A 17729-nucleotide genomic window follows, 5' to 3' on the forward strand; every position below is an offset into this window, starting at 1 on the left:
ATGCCATGTTGACCCGTAAGCCAAAATACTGCTTGGTTTGATTTAACAAAAAGAACCAAAACTGTTCAGTTGCCTTATTTGCATGCATATGCTTTGGCACCCAACAGGGCTAGCTTGGGGCTCACGTGATCTGATGACAAGGGTCCTAACAAATATGAATGGCTGGTCGGGACACCAGACACAGCTCTGAGTCGCAGGTTCTACTCTTAGCTCTACCAACTACGACTCACCTCTCTGGGTCTCATCATCCATCTCCTGACAAAAGGAGGACCCGAATAAAGTTATGGTAAAACACTCACACCCTTGTGATGAGGGCTTTCTGTTGGGTCAGGCAACTTCATTCTTAAACTCTATTTGATGAGAAGATATTAGAGAGGATTTTTAGCCCCACTCCCTCCCAAGCCAGCTATCTCATTTCTTGGCTAACTAATGGAATCCCACCTTCAAAATCTGGCCTCGGCACCAATTTAGACCACTGCTGATTTCTGCATGACTCTTCTTCCTACAGTGATAGGAGGAAGGCCTCTGGAAACAGAAGAAATTTCCTGGCTCCATGAAATGAAGAAGAGAATTTTCTTGGAAATGCTCAAGTCTGTGGGGCCATAGGTAGGGCTCCTATGGGATCCTAACCCCAAGGAACTCAGGTGATGAGGTGGAAACAACCCAGCCACACACGTCAGTGGTGATGACATGCAAAGCACTCCTCACAGGCCTTCACCAGCATGTCCTCCATCCTATCCCCCCGTGCTCCCAGTCTCCGTAAATCACCACCATCCTTCCACTTGCCCAAGCCTAAAATCCGGGAGGGAGCCATGAGTTCTGCATATCCTTTACTGTCCCTATCCTAACAGATCACCAAGTCTGGTCAGGCCCATCTCTTGAACTCTTCTTGAACCCATTTTCTTTAGCTCATCACCATCACCATCCAACCCAGGCCACAGTCATTTCTCTCTTGGATTGGAAAATGGCCAGATGGTCTCCCTCTCCCAGCAGATTCCTCTCCATTTGACTGTCCACACAACAGCCAGAGCAGTCCTTCTGAAACACCAATCTGATCATGTTTGCCTCTCCTAGCTCCCCATCAGCCTTAGGATGAGACCTGAACACCAGATTCTGTGCTTTTAAACAGTCAGGGTTTTGTCATCTAGACCAATGTTTCTCAACGTGTGGCCCTCGGACAATTTGGAACCTCACAATTCAGGATGCTTGTTTGAAAGGCAATTTCTTAGGCCCTATCCAGACCTACTGAATCAGATCCTTGGTGGGGACAGAGGCCCAGGGCACCGCCTTTTAAAATCACTGCAGAAAGATTTTACACAAAATTTGAAAACACTGCTAGAGATTTAGGAAAATTAAAACCAACTTCTTTTCCACCTGTCTCATCTTGAACAAAAACTCCTCCAAGCTTCTACATGCTCATCTTTCATACAGAAACAATAGCAACTGCTTAACACCTAAGGCAACTGTAAAGACCAACACAAGCCAAAGCACTTTCTAAGATGGAAAATGCTACAGGAGAGGTAGTTAACAAGCATATCGCATTGGGTAGTAATCTGAGACTTTTCTATCCTGAGACCAGAGCTGTTAGAAACTCCTATGTGTAGATGATTTTTAAACTGTAATAATTATATGTGAAATATATACCCATGATTATAAACCATTATCAAGAAGTAACTGGAGGGGAATTCCCTGGTGGTCCAGTGGTTAGGACTCCATGCTTTCAATGCCAGGGTCTGGATTGGATCCCCGGTCGGGGGTCGGGGAACTAAGATCCTGCAAGCTGCGCGCTGTGGCCAAAAAAAAAAAAAAAAAAAAAAAAAAAAGTAACTGGAAACAACCATAACACGTACCCCTACTACGGCTTTTTATAATCATATCTGGCAATTAATGGCAGGGATCAGGAATGCTAAATGTTCAGCAATGCATGACTGTACATCCCCATTCAGAAACATGGCCCCTTCCAGGAACAGAAACTAACTTCATAGCCATGGCCCTGGAGACAATATAGTGGAGTATAGTGGTAATGGCGTCATATTTTTTAATCCCTCACATGCCTGTGATCTTATGGAAGAAGTTAAGCTCTAGAACAGCGGGTCTGTACTCTTTTGGGGTACTCCTTTGGGATCCTATTGAAAGCCATGAGCATTTCCCCATAAAATTACCTGTAAATGCAAAGTTTTACCCTAGAGTCTGTTTATTCTTTTGTATATAATAGGGAATAATTATAATTACCTCTCAGGGTATTGGGGGATGCTAGCATCAGAAACAGGATATTTAAAACCACTTTGTAAATTATAAAGGTTGTTGCTATTATTACTTCTTTTTTTGAAAGTGACTCTCAGTACCGACTCTACAGAATAATTTGGCAGAAAAACTTAAGAGGCCTTTCTTTCACTCTGTGCTCACAATTGCCTACGACTCCCATCCAATAAGAAAAAGGTAATGGATTTGAACAGACACATCTCCAAAGAAAATGTACAAGTGGCAACAAGCACATGAAAAGATGCTCAACATCATCAGTCATTAGGGAAATGCAAATCTAAATCACAAATGAGATACTGCTAAGAGACACTAAAGTAAAAGGCCTCAGACTCTTCATCTGTAAAATGGGTCTGTTAACTAGACCTTATAGTAGTATCTGGCCCTTTAATTTTGTACTTTGGATGGCTGCTCTAACCACACTTTGAATGTTGGTTTTGGGTTTACACCTGCCATAAGGGTTTATGCTACAAACCCTTAAGGAGTTTTGTTATAAAAGAGCATCCTCATAGGGTATACATTTTATATCTGTTTGCAGTTGTGCTTTTTGAGCTGTCAGGTGAATAAACATAGGAACACCCGCCCAGACTTGTACATTATAAGTATTTCAAAGGTTGTTGGGCTTCCCTGGCGGCGCAGTGGTTAAGAATGTGCCTGCTGATGCAGGGGACACGGGTTCGTGCCCCAGTCCGAGAAGATCCCACATGCCGTGGAGCGGCTGGGCCCGTGAGCCATGGCCGCTGGGCCTGCACGTCCGGAGCCTGTGCTCCGCAATGGGAGAGGCCACAGCAGTGAGAGGCCCACATACCACACACACACACACACACACACAAAAAGTTGTTACCTCTGCACCTCTGAGCCTTTTGCACAAGGCCTCTTGACAAATCCTACATCCTCAGCAAACATTAGATGAATTGGGTGGCTTGCCTCATGCGAATAACAATCACAAAAATACTTCAAAAGAGGGTAGAGAGTTCTATGTTAATATCATTTATGAACAGGAGTTCCATCAGGTATAGAATAGGAAAATTTCTCAGAACTCTTTTCTAAATATACTGTTTTCAGTATATTAAAATCCATTTTTCAACTAGTAACCATTAGAGCTTTGCCCTAAGAGCTGAGAGTACAGATATGTTGCAAAGGCTTACAGACTATTTTAAAATACACACACATACACTGCAACATATAAAACTATATTCACATTCACATGTACACACCATCACTCATGCAGTTAAGTGGAGATGATAGAACCCAGCACAAAAAAGATAGCAGCAGTGGATGCGACAGTATTAAGGATGGGGGTAACAGGACTGTGGCTGCACCCCCTTCTGAAATCCTTCCCTACCAAGACTCTAGAAGGGAGGCTCTGCATCCCTGATACTTGCTTCAACACTATCATTTAGATACAAAGTACAAACAAGGCAAATTTAGCTCCAAGTATATCAAACTGATTCACCACTTTATGAATTTTATAACCAAAGCACAGAAAACAACATTCCAGCTCAGCATTCAATAGACGCCCACGGCCGGCACCAACCACCTCAGACAGTACCCAGACGAACACGTGAACACGTGGAGCCCTCACAGCCACATGGTGGCTTATAACAAACTCACACCAGCTTCCATACAGTAAAATATTTTTTAGGACTTCCCTGGTGGCGCAGTGGTTAAGAATCCACCTGCCAATGCAGGGGACACGGGTTCAATCCTTGGTCTGGGAAGATCCCACATGCCGCAGAGCAACTAAGCCCATGCGCCACAACTACTGAAGCCTGCGCTCTAGAGCCCATGAGCCACAACGACTGAGCCCTCGTGCTGCAACTACTGAAGCCTGCGTGCCTACAGCCCATGCTCCGCAGCAAGAGAAGCCACCGCAATGAGAAGCCCACGCGCTGCGACGAAAAGTAGCCCCCCCTCACTGCAACTAGAGAAAATCCTGTGCGCAGCCACAAAGACCCAACACAGCCAAATAAATAAATAAATAAATAAATAAATAAAATAAAATATTTTTTAAATGAAGTGGAAAAAAACTGACCTTGCAGAGAAATGCACTGCTCACTGGGCACAAACACGTGCACATACATAAGCACAGGTTAACACACAAGAGTGTGAGGCTGATACCTTCTAGGCCCTTCAGTGGGATTGACCGGTGTTTTCGACAACAGACTCCCTGAGGTCACAAGCACTGTGAAGCTGACCCTACGGCTGGCTGCTCCTCTTCCTCCTCCTCAGGTGACAGGCAAGTGGCATGCATGGTGGCAGTTCTTTCACGACCTTGGCGCCAGCCAGGGAGCTGGTGCCTGTGTTTCTGAGCCCTGCCCCACAGCAGAAAGGAGGGCACATGCTTGATAAAGCAAGAGCCCCAAACATAGGAGATTACATTTACTTACATCTTTAAGAAGGTCCCTGCAACCAGAAAAGAGCCCCAAAGAGCAAAGTATTTGAAGTTGAGGTCTGAGGCTCTACCTTCGTTCAGAAAAGACTTCCAAGGAAGCAAAGGAAGCATTTGAATGGGGACAGTGGGACAGTGACCCAGTGGTAGACACCAAAACTGGCATTTCATCGGCATTCATAGCAAGTCTATCATGATACATCTGTTAATTCCTTTAGCTCTGGGCCTGGAGTGGGACATAAAAGAAAAGCCCTAATTACCTACCAAGACCATTTTAATCTAGTAAAAGTTTAGCACTTGCATTCTGGCTACAAAGTCAAGTCCCATGCAGGACACTGAGGGATGAGTGTATTCACCGGTATAGAACGGAGTCCAATACAAATGAATGCCCCACAAGCTGCAGCTGGAAACCTAATCAGTAATCCCTGAGTCATCTCATCTTTGCCTCTGGCTTGTCCATATCTTGAGGAAGGCCTAGAAGCAGCTGAGTGGATTACAGCTGACTCAATTCGGCATAATTGATATTTGCTTAAAGGGAAACCCGATCATCCTTACCACTGCTAACATCCCATTAAGACTACAAGTTAATTAGGCTGTGTTCCATAAAGTCAATTGGAGGCATCTGTCTCAATAGCATTATTGTAATTATTCCTCATCAAAATGAATACCACCTCCTACTGCGCGCCGATGTCTTGTATAAACAACAGCACAAACCTAACAACTCACGTTCCGTTCTCCACCTGAGTTATTTAAGCAGGTTTATGTTTATATAGAACTGCAAAAGGGAATTCATAGACATTAACACATTTTAAAATAAATACAAAGGCGTGTTTAAGACATCTCCTTTTTTAAGTTTTCAAAGACTGGGAAAATAAAAGCAAACTACAAAGCGTGACAAATTTAAGATATCATAATGATACCAGTGAAAGTCAAAAAGCGAAGCACCTATTAAAGTCAACCTATTACATACACTGTGCCTAAGAATGGAGACCACAAAATGCTGAGTGAAGGAGCACACATCACGGTGCACGTGTGTCCGTGTACCCTCCACCTCCGCCCCACAGCTGTGCTTCCAACCACTCCTCAGAAGACTCTGGCAAGGTCACAGGCACACGAAGGACGCAGGGTCACCAAGATACCCGCTGCTGATGTTACTAATAACAAAGAAGAGAAGGTGTTTAGAGTAGGCAGATGGGGAGGGCGGGGCCAAAATAGGCAAAGGAGATGAAGAGCTATAAACCTACAGTAAAAAAAATAAAGAAGCCACGAGGATGTCATACACAACATTAGGAATATGGTCAATATGGTAACTTTGTATGGGGACAGATGGTTACCAGACTTATCATGGTGAACATATCAGAATGTATGCAAATGTCAAACCACTATATAGTACACCTAAAACTAACATAATATTGTATATCAACTACATTTCAGGTTTTTTAAAAAAGAAGAAAAAGATGGTTTCCTTGGCAAATTTTTCCTCAAGACCCACGACTTAAACACAGCAAACTAATTCCCTTAAACAAGTCTTTTAAATATCATATTTAATAAAATAAAATTGTTAGAGAAACAAAACAAATGCATCAAAATTTGAAAGAGTGGTTTATCACACAGACCTATACATTATTTAGATATTGATCTCTAGTGACTAAACAATATCTGAATCAACACAGTCTTAAAATTATGCTTCAGGAGGAAAACTAAACTGTGATCATATTTTGCTACTAGCCTTCTGTTAGTATCATCAGTGGCCTAGTGAAATTATCACGAAGCAGGGAGTGAAGAGAGGAAGTCAGGAGGGACTGGGGTCAGGGGCGTCCCAGAAATGTGGATAACTCCCACAGAGCTGATCCCCGGATACGGACAGCTAGTGCTCTGAACAGTGATTCTCAAACGGCAACACAATAGAAGTGCCTGAAAAGCTTTAAATACCCCAAGGCCCAAGCAGTCCCTCCCTGCCCTCCGTCACACACACACACACAAAATCTAATCTCTAGAGATGGGGGATCCAAACAACAATAGTTTTTAAAACTCCCCAGGTGATTCCAATATGCAGTCAAGGTCTAGATCCAGTGTCTTGGCTATAATAAGGCCTCAGGTGAAATAATTCTATGGTTAGATGCTGATGATGACACCTGTCCATTTCCCAAGGGAAAACAAAATATTGGTAAGTACTGGTGGAACCAGTCATAAACCAAGAGTTCAGGTTCTGATTTTGTCCCTCCTGATTTATGTGACCTTTCAGCAAATCACCTGATTTCCTGGGTCCTCAATGTGTATTCCATTTAAGCAGGAAGGGGTTCTGCAGAGTCTGTAAGAGTCTATTTAATCCTATAGTTTCTACATACTAATAAAGAAATACTTCCAAATAGGATGGTTTGGCCAGGGTTAGCAAATGTGCATCACGATCCTAGTTTTACTTATTCACTCTTTCTAACTTTTTATAAGGGCTAGACCCACCAGTAAAAACTGAGTGAATTCCGCATATGTCAGGTGTCTTTTTCTTTCTTTTCCAAAGTGTAGTTGTACAAATTCTGAATCCCAGTTAAATGGAATATGTTGATGAATTGTGGTCTGTCCAAAAACTTGCTTAATGTCCTCTGAAAAGAGAAAAGAAAGGTTGATTAAAACAAAGCAAATTGGGATCTTCCTTATAAAACCTGTTATTAAATGGATATTGCTACTTTCTTTGTATAAAAAGTAACTCAACTTTAAAAACACAGATTATAAAATCATGGCAGAAATAAAACTGGGTGTCTCATGGAGTCAAAGTTAATAATACCATCCAATAAAATAAAAGGAAAAAATCAAGAAGTCACACACACACAAAAAGCCCTAAAAGGCAGTCGCAAACCAAAGTAATAAGCTAAGTCTCATATCATCATCCGTTTTGTTTCAACAAATATTATTTTCTAGGCACAGGAGATATAATTCAATCTTTAGTGGCTGGAAACACACATACACATACAGAAACACATAGAACACTATACAAGTCTTAAATATAGTCCTCTTTAACAAGCTATTAAAATGTTTTTGAGGATTTAGAAATCAGTTAGATATAAATCTTAAAGCATATATTCAACAGCACTAAGACTCTATTTAAGCTTTAAAAAGTTCCACTGTTCATCAGGCCACACTTAAAGGTAACGGGAAGAAGGGCCAACAGCCCAATCCTTTAACTTTATCCTGCACACTCTGCTTTGACAGAAGTTCTCAAATGGTCCAAATAATCCCATTTTAAGATGGGCTGCCAAATGTACTGTAGTATTGATTCTTCCCCTCTTTTTAGCCTCTACCACAAAACTGTAAGAGGACTGACAGAGAACAGAAAACAACAATATGAAAAACCTTACTTTTCTAAAGCTTCACGTTTTTATTTACTAGTCTCCCCGCCTCCCAACATGAGTGTATGTTTGGAGGGTAAAGGGACACAAATTATATTAATGAATTTGTCCTGGCCTTCACATTTTAAAATATATCTACCAAACCAGCTCACTTTTATGAGCAAACTGTGCCTGCTACCTTGTTTTTTTTCCCTTTGCAACTATTTTAAAAAAGAAGTAAATTCTTTAATTCTCTAAAGGGTGCCAAAAACCTTGGCACGTGTTTCCACTGTTTCCCCCAAATTTCCTACTTCCATCCACCCTTACACTCACAAGTTTTCATTCCACGCTTTTAAAGTTTCCAGAAATTTTTAAAGTCTTGCCATGAAGAAACAGTAGTGCTGCCATCAGTGTAAGATTGGGTGTGTATCTGCACGGAGAAGGCAGTAAAAAATCAAAATTATGCCAGGCATAAATTTTATAAAAGATGGCAGAAAACCTCAGGCTGGCCCTGATAAGGACAATAAAATATGAAGTTTTTAAGAGTAACCCTCAGTTTCTTTGAATTTATTCTGTCTTCTCCACTTTTAGGAAAAAAGAGGGAAAAAAAGAGAGACATAAAAAAAAAAAGGACATAAGAAAAATGAAGTGAATCAAGAATTGAGGATCTGAGTGGGGGGTGATGAATGAAATGAACTAAAGCAGGAGGAGACTCTCCAAGTTTCTTTTTGGCTCTAAAACCTCTGAGAAGGAATTACCGAACTGAAAGTCAAATTACTTGGGTTTAAATTCTACTACTAATAGTAGCTAAAATTTCTTAGGCACTTACCATGTGCCAGGTATTATTCTAGTGGCTATACATAACCTGAATAATCTGTAGCTCCTTTCCCATTCTAAATTTCTATGCCTCTGCATGAAGCAGCCCCAGGATAGATTCAAGGAAGGCCCACAATCTTCTAATCAAGACCAATAAATAATCTAATGAGAAACGATGTTCAAATGACAAAGATGTGACCAAAAGAAAAAAAAAAAACAACACAATTTTTAACTCTATAAAAAAAGTTTATATACTATAATAAAATTTTAGAGAAATATACAAACAAAAATGACTTTGTGGCCATTTTTCTGCCAAGCTGGTGAAATAAAGATTCCTCTCTGCCAAGCATTCTGGTAAAATAACTTTTCAATACAATAATCATGGGATAGCTATCAAAAACGAGGTCCTTCCTTTTCTTGACCCCTTCCTTCAACGTCCTACAGAAGGTAACAGAAGGTATTAACCCAATATTGGAGACATGGGTGGATGGAAGGTTAAGTAAAAATCATAAGGAAATGATGACTCTGGAGAACAAAAATTCCAACACTGGAAATCCTGATGAAGTTAGTGATAGAGCTGGAAAGACAGAAGTTCATGATGAAAGTTTGGTATGTTGTAATAGAAGACTTCAGAGGTGACAGGACATGAGATCTACATGCTGTGTTGTGTTTGTATGTTGAAGCCATAGCCCCTAGGACCTTAAATATGACTATATTTTGGAGACAAGTTCTTCAAAGAGATAAGTTAAAATGAGGTCGTTGGGGGGGCGGTGGCCTAATGTCATATGACTGCCATGCTTACAAGAAAAGTAGATTAGGACACGGACATGCACAGAGGAAGACCATGTGAAGACACAAGGAGAAGACTGTCATTTACAAGCCAAGGAGAGAGGCCTCAAAAGACACCAATCCTGCCAACACCTTGATCTTGGACTTCTTGCCTCCAGAACTGTAAGAAAATTCATTTCTGTCGTTTAAGCCACCCAGTCTGTGGTACTTTGTTATGGCAACCCCAGCAAACTATTACAATGAGAAACAGGAACTCCCACAGCAGTGATGAGGAAGTTACCCAGAAAGACCCTCCATATCTCCTGCTACCACCATAAGCAAGATGAGAGACATTTACAAAAGCAGGCATGTTATAAAAAGGGTGTGTCAGCTGGATATTCAAATCAATTAAATGTAGTAAAAATGTGTTTTAGGCTAACTATATGCAAATTACATGTATTAATACAAAGAAAAGTAACAGAAGGTATTAACCCAATATTGGCATATAAAGCTAAGGCATTTATTATCCATTTTAATATTTATATGGTATAAAACTATAAATATATATAATAAATTTAGGTTACTCAAAACTTAGTAAATGAATTTAAAACGTGACTGACTCTAACCAACAATCTTATTTTTCCTATAATTAACTATCATTCACTGCTTACTAGAGCTCTGACTTGAATTCAAAACTGTGAACTGTGAACTTTGAACCTTAAGTCTAGAGCTTTCTCCACTATTCCTTGAGAGCTTGTCTCTCTTATGCAAATGCCTGCCTGAAGTATTGAAATCTAGTCCCCCTGAAGTATAGAGCTGTATGTGATCTCTAAAACATGTTTCAACTCTACAAACTGTCAATCCTACAGACCTGCACTACTGATGTGTTTTTAAAAAGGTATCTCTATATAGTATTGTGTAGTATGCAAATAGGTCTGTGTGAGTATACACATTAATTATACATCTTTTCTTTCTACATAGATTATTAGCACCTTGAGAACAAAGGCCATATTTTTCACATCTGCTTCTCCCCTTGTGCCTGCACAATGGTGGGCACGGAGCAAGTATTCACTAAGTTGTGGCTGAACTTAAATGAGGAAGAAAAGGTTTACAATAGTGCAATAGATTAAGGACAGTGATATTTACCCTTTGAGGCACTACAGTTTCCACCCTACTGAAAAGCCATTTCAAAAATCATTCCCTAAGATTTTAGTGAAGTGCAAAGAATTGTCAGTCTTCCTTATTAAAGTCTCCAGCCCCAGGCCTAGGCTGATTAAAGTGAACTAAAGAACCTGCATTTTAGTTAGCCTCCTGGGTTTTTCTAATTCAAGGGTCCAGAACCTCATTTTGAAAAACATTGTCCTAAAGAGTTATAGAAGGGTTTTTAAACTCCCCATTGAAACAGACAAAAAAATATGAAAGGAAGGAGGTAGGAAAGATTCTCCAGAAGAGCTAATGTAATGCAGTAAGTGTACACACAGGCCACTTGGAGACCCAAAGGGCCATGCAAGTTGTACAATCCAGTGACTGACATTCACTTCATGGCCTATGTGACCAGTGCTCCCTGGAGTGGGACAGTTTACAAACTACACGACCCTGAGAATGCGGTCCATTTTCAGTTCTCAGTTGTTCTAACACACTGGCCACTGTAAGAATGCCAGTCCTTAGTTAGCCAGCACAGCTGGGAGCATTGTATTAGGTCCTGTGGGAAGCAGAAGGGCAGGAGAAGAGACGGTGCTGAATCCAAGTCTAATCCACAAGAAATAACTAAACAACACATCCAAACAGTATACTGGATTAAGTGCTAAACAGCAACAGTTCCTCTTGGCAAGGAAACAGAAGTTTAAGGAAGGATGCATTTACAACAGTGGGAGAAAAAAAAGCTTTCTGGAGAAGGTAAAACTTGATCTGAGTCCTAACGGCTGTGGAGGATTTATTCAGATGAATCTGTGAGGGAGTTTTTCAGTAAAGAGCAACAGCCTGAAGGAGGGTTCATTTCTTTTGAAGTGAATTAAGGGTCCAATCAAAACATATTGGACCAAAGCCACTGAGACAGGACAGATCCTGGTCTAGGCACTTACAGATGTTCGCATCACCTGCCAGCAGCAAATATTATTTTCAAAACCCTAAGGACTTGATGCTACATTTGTGGTGAAGAAAAGGTTGCTACGGGAAGAACAGTTGGTCATGGAATTCTGCAGAAAAAAAAGACCTGGAGCTTTTTACCACTTGATACAATCTCCACAAAATTTATTTTTCACTCTCCTAACTTACCTAACAGAGGCTTGTGTACTTAAATATCATAAGATTACCAAGTCATTCTAATTGGACAAACCAAATGATATGAGCATTATTATTACTGATAAAGAGGAAAACTACCAATATTTCTATAGTCATTTTCAAGGCTAATCAACTCTTTTAAGAAATTAAAATATTAAATTTTGTCATCTGGAAAACTCACATTTTTTTCTCTGAAAATATTTTATAGATTCATAAGTCTTTGCATATTTCATCCTGCTCCAAGAAGTCATTCTGGGGCACTGATTTTCTGAAATGCTTGGCCTCCACATTTTCCTGAACGTTCATGAAAACAAACATCTCTAAGCCCAATAGTCACAATGGGTTCTGGAATTTCCGCCCTCACTTTGGAAGACACTGTAATATCATCTCAGGTTAATATTCTCTTCTCCTTTTAGGAGGCTCAAATAGCTTTCTCACTTAACATTTGATTGTTTTAAGATTTCACCATGCCTTGATGAGACAATGTGAGGTAAGAGTACTCCTTCCATCATATAGCTGGAAAATCAGAAACTAAAAACCAAAGTGATTTTCAAAACTGCTCTGTACTCTCACTTTCATGGAAAATTCCATGAGCTTTACCATAAAAGACTCTAGGAGTCCATCTTAGGGTCATTCTATCACTAAATCTTTACCATTCCCTGGGCTTTTCAAACCTAACTTCCTAACTTGCAGTCCTGGAAAAAGAAAAATGTTTTACGCTTTTTGGTCCCATGAAATAAATAAATAAATAAATAAATAAATAAATAAGACTATGATTCACAACACACCTGCTGATGGCTTTCAAATAAGCATCACTTGGCAGATTTATTACTAACTTAAAAAAATTAGAAGGTCTCTCCTAGTCTAAAGCACAAGGTCTTAAAATCTTACCCTCAGGTTGAGGTCATACAGGCAAAGAAGCAAAACTGAATTAGCAATGAAATATAAATGAAGCACTAGATATATATTTTGGATATTTAAAATCATAGTTTTCTTAGCTCAGCCACTCCTTCTGAAAGTAAAAACAAATTAGAGTGCTTATCTCAAAGTATAATCATTGTTATTTCAATATGTGCCAAACAAACTATGTTTGGAAGGTCTATAGTTCCCATAATATCACCAAATAATGGTGATAGTATTTAAAGCAAGACTTCACCAAATAAGCTCAAAGAGCCTTTGGGTTTATTTTTGGGGACTTTGCTTTCTCCACAAATGTTTCTAGCCTGAAAGTCTGCTGCACTTTTTTTTTAAGATTATAGAAAGATAATTACAAAGTGGTAATCATTTCTTACCTAAATATAACCTCAAAAAATCAACTGATTTTCCCCAATAAGTTTCCCAGGCTACTCAGTATTGTTGTAGTGGAAAGAGTTGTGATTTTTAAAAGCTGGGTCATAGATGATGTATCTTGTGTATTCAAGGTCCTAAGGAATCCACTTAAAAACCATTAGAACTACTAAGTCCAGCACTGTTGAAGGATACAAGATCAATATACAAAATCTCTACACACTGGAAATAAGCAACCCAAAAATGAAATTAAGAAAGCAATTCAATTTATAATAGCCTCAAAAAGAATAAAATACTTAGGAAAAAATTTAACAAAAGACATGCAAAACCTGTACTCTAAAAACTATAAAACACTATTGAAATAAATTAAAGAAGATCTAATTAAATGCAAAGACATTCCATGTTCATAGATGGGAGGTCTTAATACTATTAAGATGGTAATACTCCCCAAAGTGATATACAGATTCAGTGTAATCCCTATCAAAATTCCAGCTGGCAGTCTTTGCAGAAATTGACAAGCAGACATTAAAATTCATATGGAAATTCTAGGGACCCAGAATAACCAAACCAATCTCGAGAAAGAAGAACAAAGTTGTATTTCAAATTTACCTCAAAGCTACAGTAATCAAGACTGTGTGGTACTGGCATAAAGACAGACATACAAGACAAATGGAATAGAACTTAGTTAGAGTCAAGAAATAAACCGTTACATTTATGGTCAGTTAATTTTCAACAAGGGTGACAATTCAATAGGGAAAGATTAGTCTTTTCAACAAATGGTGCTGGGACAACCATGCAAAAGAAGTAAGGTGGGACCCTACCTCACACCATATACAAAAACTAACTCAAAAATGGAGCAAAGAACTAAATGTAAGAGCTAAAACTGTGAAGCTTTTAAAGGAAAATGTAGGCATAAATCTTTATGACTCTAGATTGGAAAACAGTTTCTTAGATATAGTATCAAAAACACAAGCAACCAAGGACAATAATATATAAATTGGACATCTTCAAAATTGAAAACTTTTGTACTCTAAAGGATACCATCGACAAAGTGAAAAGACAGACTACAGGATGGGAGAAAAGTTTTGCAAATCACATATCTGATAAAGAACTCTAGAATATATAAAGAACTCTTGCAACTCAATAATAAAAAGACAATTCATCTAATTTTTAAAATGGGCAAAGGATTTGAACAGACATTTTTCCAAAGTCAAAATGGCCAATAAGCACATGACAAGATGTTCCAATCATTAGCCTTTAAGGAAATGTAAATCAAACGAGATATCACAATGAGATATCACTTTACCCCCACAAGTAGCAAGTGTTGGTGAGGATGTGAAGAAATCTGAAACCCTCATACACTGCTTGTGGGAATGTAAAAATGGTACAGTCACTTTGGAAGAGTTTGGTAATTCTTCAAAAAGTTAAACATAGTTACCATGTGACCCAGCAATTCCACTCCTAGGTATATATCCAAGAGAAATAAAAACATACGTTCACATAAAAACTTGTACACAAATGTTCATAGCAGCATTATTCACAATAGCCGAAAAGTGGAAACAACCGGAATATCCATTAACTGAAAGATGGATAAACAATATGTGGTATACCTATAACAATGTGACATCCTCAATAAAAGGAATACAGTACTATTACATGCTACAACATGGATGAACCTTGAAAACATTATACTAAGAAGCTAGTCATGAAAGACCACATGTATGATTCCATGTATATGAAATGTCCAGAATAGGCAAATCCAGAGAGACAGAAAGTAGATTAGTGGTTGCTTAGGACTGGAAGGGGTAGAGAAAAATGGGAGTGGGGAGTGAGGATCGCTAAGGTATGGGGTTTCTTGTTGGGGTGATGAAAATACTCTAAAACTGATGATGATTACACAAATATGTGAGCAGACGAAAAAACACTGCATCATACACTTTAAATGGGTGCATTATATCTAAATAAAGCTGTGTTAAAAAAAAAAAACCTGGAACCCTCAAATCTGCTTCCTACTAATGAGTGATATTAGGCAAATTACTTACTCTGACTCCATTCTCTCAATGTGTAAAATGGGAGTAAAATAACTTGAGGGTTGTAGCCAAGTGTGCCCAGTACAATGTTCTAAACATAGTAGGTGACCATTAAAATGGTAAAATTCCAAAATCTAAAGACTTAATTATAATGAAGATTGTTATCTGGGCACCAAATATTTACAAAAGATACAAAAAAAAAGTCAGGCACAGTGTGATTGGAAATATCGTAGTTTACACATGTCTCAAAAAGCAATAATTTTCCTCAAATACTTAAAATCATCCTCTTTTAGCTCATATATTAAAATTTTGAATGAAAAGTAATAAAAAAACTAAGTAATTTTCCATTACGTTTCTGAAAGTATGAAATTAAGAAAGATTAAGAACCACCACTCTTTACTTTGAAGATCTTTCAGATACTAGAAATATTTAATTGGCAAATTACTTGCACATGCTATTAAGTGGTTAGACTGAATTTGTTTTTACAAATTCTATGGCCTCTTATTCCTTAACCTCCACCACACTATAATCTGAAATCATCGAGGTCTTCACTTATGCAAATTTTTACTTTCTATGTTTTTGTTTCCATACAGAATAACTAAATTAATGCACTTTAATTTCCAAAAGATTCACTCTTTGAAGCTGCAAATCAAGGAAAACGAGTTTCCCATTAAAATAAAAAAGGTTCATCAAGCTACATTATTTCAAACACTGAACCACAATCTCTCTCTCATGGATCCTAAAAATTTCATTAATACAATAAACACAAAAAAGGATGTTTCAGTTAAACCCGAAAGTAATCCATCCCTCTCAGAGGCAAAGGGAGAGTTGCTGAACAGTGCCCTTTATTTCTCAGCAGCTTCACTGGGGTGCTTTTTCTAATGTGTGCTAAATCCTCAAAGAAAGTTGTGGTTTCGTTCGAAGGGAAATAATATTTCACCCTGCTGATATGGTTAACAACGGCTTATATGGCCATCGTCTTTTAAGCAGGGAGCACAAGACAAATTGTTGAATTCGGAAGTTAAATAGCATATAATGGAGAAAGTGGATACACACCTATCTCTACTGCCACATGGGCCAAAATCAAGGTTTGCCTTTTCAAACCCTTTTGACAAGTGCCTTTTTCTATTAATCACAGTTAAGGGTCTGAAGAGGAAAGAAGTATTCTGGCTACAATTCAGACTTGCTCAAGGAAGTTCTAGGGGGAAAATGGGTGCCATTAAAACAGAGTAAGTACAGAATAAGTACTTCACACACTCAGCTCTTCTCATTAAATTGACATCTCTATAAGCCCCTGTAAACTTTGTATTATTATTACTATCATTCTGAACATGCGGGTACAGTGGTGATAAGTATCTTTCAAAAAATGAGCACACACGCAGACATAGCGCTTGCGTACACGCACACAGTCAAGCTGAGCTGAATATTATTTCGAAGTCATATATGGAGTTGGTACATGTAGAAATTAGGGCTAACTTAAACCTCTTCCAGTTCTGTACGTAGAGAGGGATGGGAGTACCCTGATATGAGGTCACGTGGCATTCTAGAACAGAATATCACCCATCTAGCAGTGCTGGAAGACAAAGTTGTGGTTCCTACAATACCAGTCACCGTCCCCTCTCTGTGCCTGTTTCCACATCCACGAAATAAAGCCATAAATGACACCAGCCGCTGTTCAGCTGCAGTGTGAAACGCGTTCCCTTGGAGAGCTTGTTCAAAACACATTCCCAAGCACCACGCCCAAATACTCTGATTCAGCAGATTTGCGATGGAGCCAGGGAGCCTGCAGTTGGCATGAACACCTCCCCCCCCACACGCTATTACAATGAGAACTCGTGCTCTGCCTTATTGATAATAATCCTTCCTATTCTAAAGCCTAATGGATCTATAAATCCTCAAGATTAATTCACTCTGTAAGTCATCATAGTGAATGCTGGTTAACAATGAAAAATGTTGAAGGCTGGCAGCTATTTAGCATTCGATATTAATCTTCTATCACATGCACTATCTAAATCAAACAGCAAGAGAGGCCAACTGAGATGTTTTCAATCTACCTGCCAGAAAAAAGTTATTTTCAGTTGGACTGACTAAATCATTAGTAGTCTTTCATAAAATCAAAAGTAGGTCAGTTAAAATGGTGTTTGGAGGTATACAGCAGACTGTGGTCACTGTCCAGATGTGTAAGCTTGCTTTAATCATCTGTTGTGTTTGTGTTAATTATTGTTAACTTTCCTTACCGCTAGAGAGGAACACACCAAAAGACTCCAACTCTTTGAAATTTTTAAAGCAGTACAAAGAATCCTAATTCATTCCCTAAATGCAAGTATAATATCTCTATTGTTTAAAACACCAACTTCCTAAGCTAGTTTCCTTAGACGGATGTTATCAAAAATAATTTTCTTGCAAAAGTATTAACATACATTTAACCCTACTTAAATGCTCAAGAGCAAATGTACCAGAAATGTACACCCACAGTGATCCCTTATTAGTATAAAACTGTTTTATTTCAATTAAAATGTCTAACTATCCACCCCCAACATATACCTAAACTGTAATTTTCTCTGAGAACTTCCA

At 38.8% G+C, this 17729-nt stretch overlaps 1 protein-coding gene across 8 annotated transcripts in view; it reads right to left on the reverse strand.

Annotated features, from left to right (window-relative positions):
* The window catches only part of SLC25A13 (solute carrier family 25 member 13), a 221912-nt gene that overhangs the window by 90458 nt on the left and 113725 nt on the right, over positions 1 to 17729 (reverse strand). For all 8 annotated transcript variants that reach the window (XM_067042538.1, XM_067042537.1, XM_059074831.2 and 5 more), the window contains one exon: positions 7112 to 7251. In XM_067042538.1, the coding sequence (XP_066898639.1) occupies positions 7112 to 7251 (140 nt within the window). The remainder of the gene's footprint in view (positions 1 to 7111; positions 7252 to 17729) is intronic.

This window comes from Kogia breviceps, chromosome 9 (genome assembly GCF_026419965.1).
Source record: "Kogia breviceps isolate mKogBre1 chromosome 9, mKogBre1 haplotype 1, whole genome shotgun sequence".
Lineage (NCBI taxonomy): Eukaryota > Metazoa > Chordata > Mammalia > Artiodactyla > Physeteridae > Kogia > Kogia breviceps.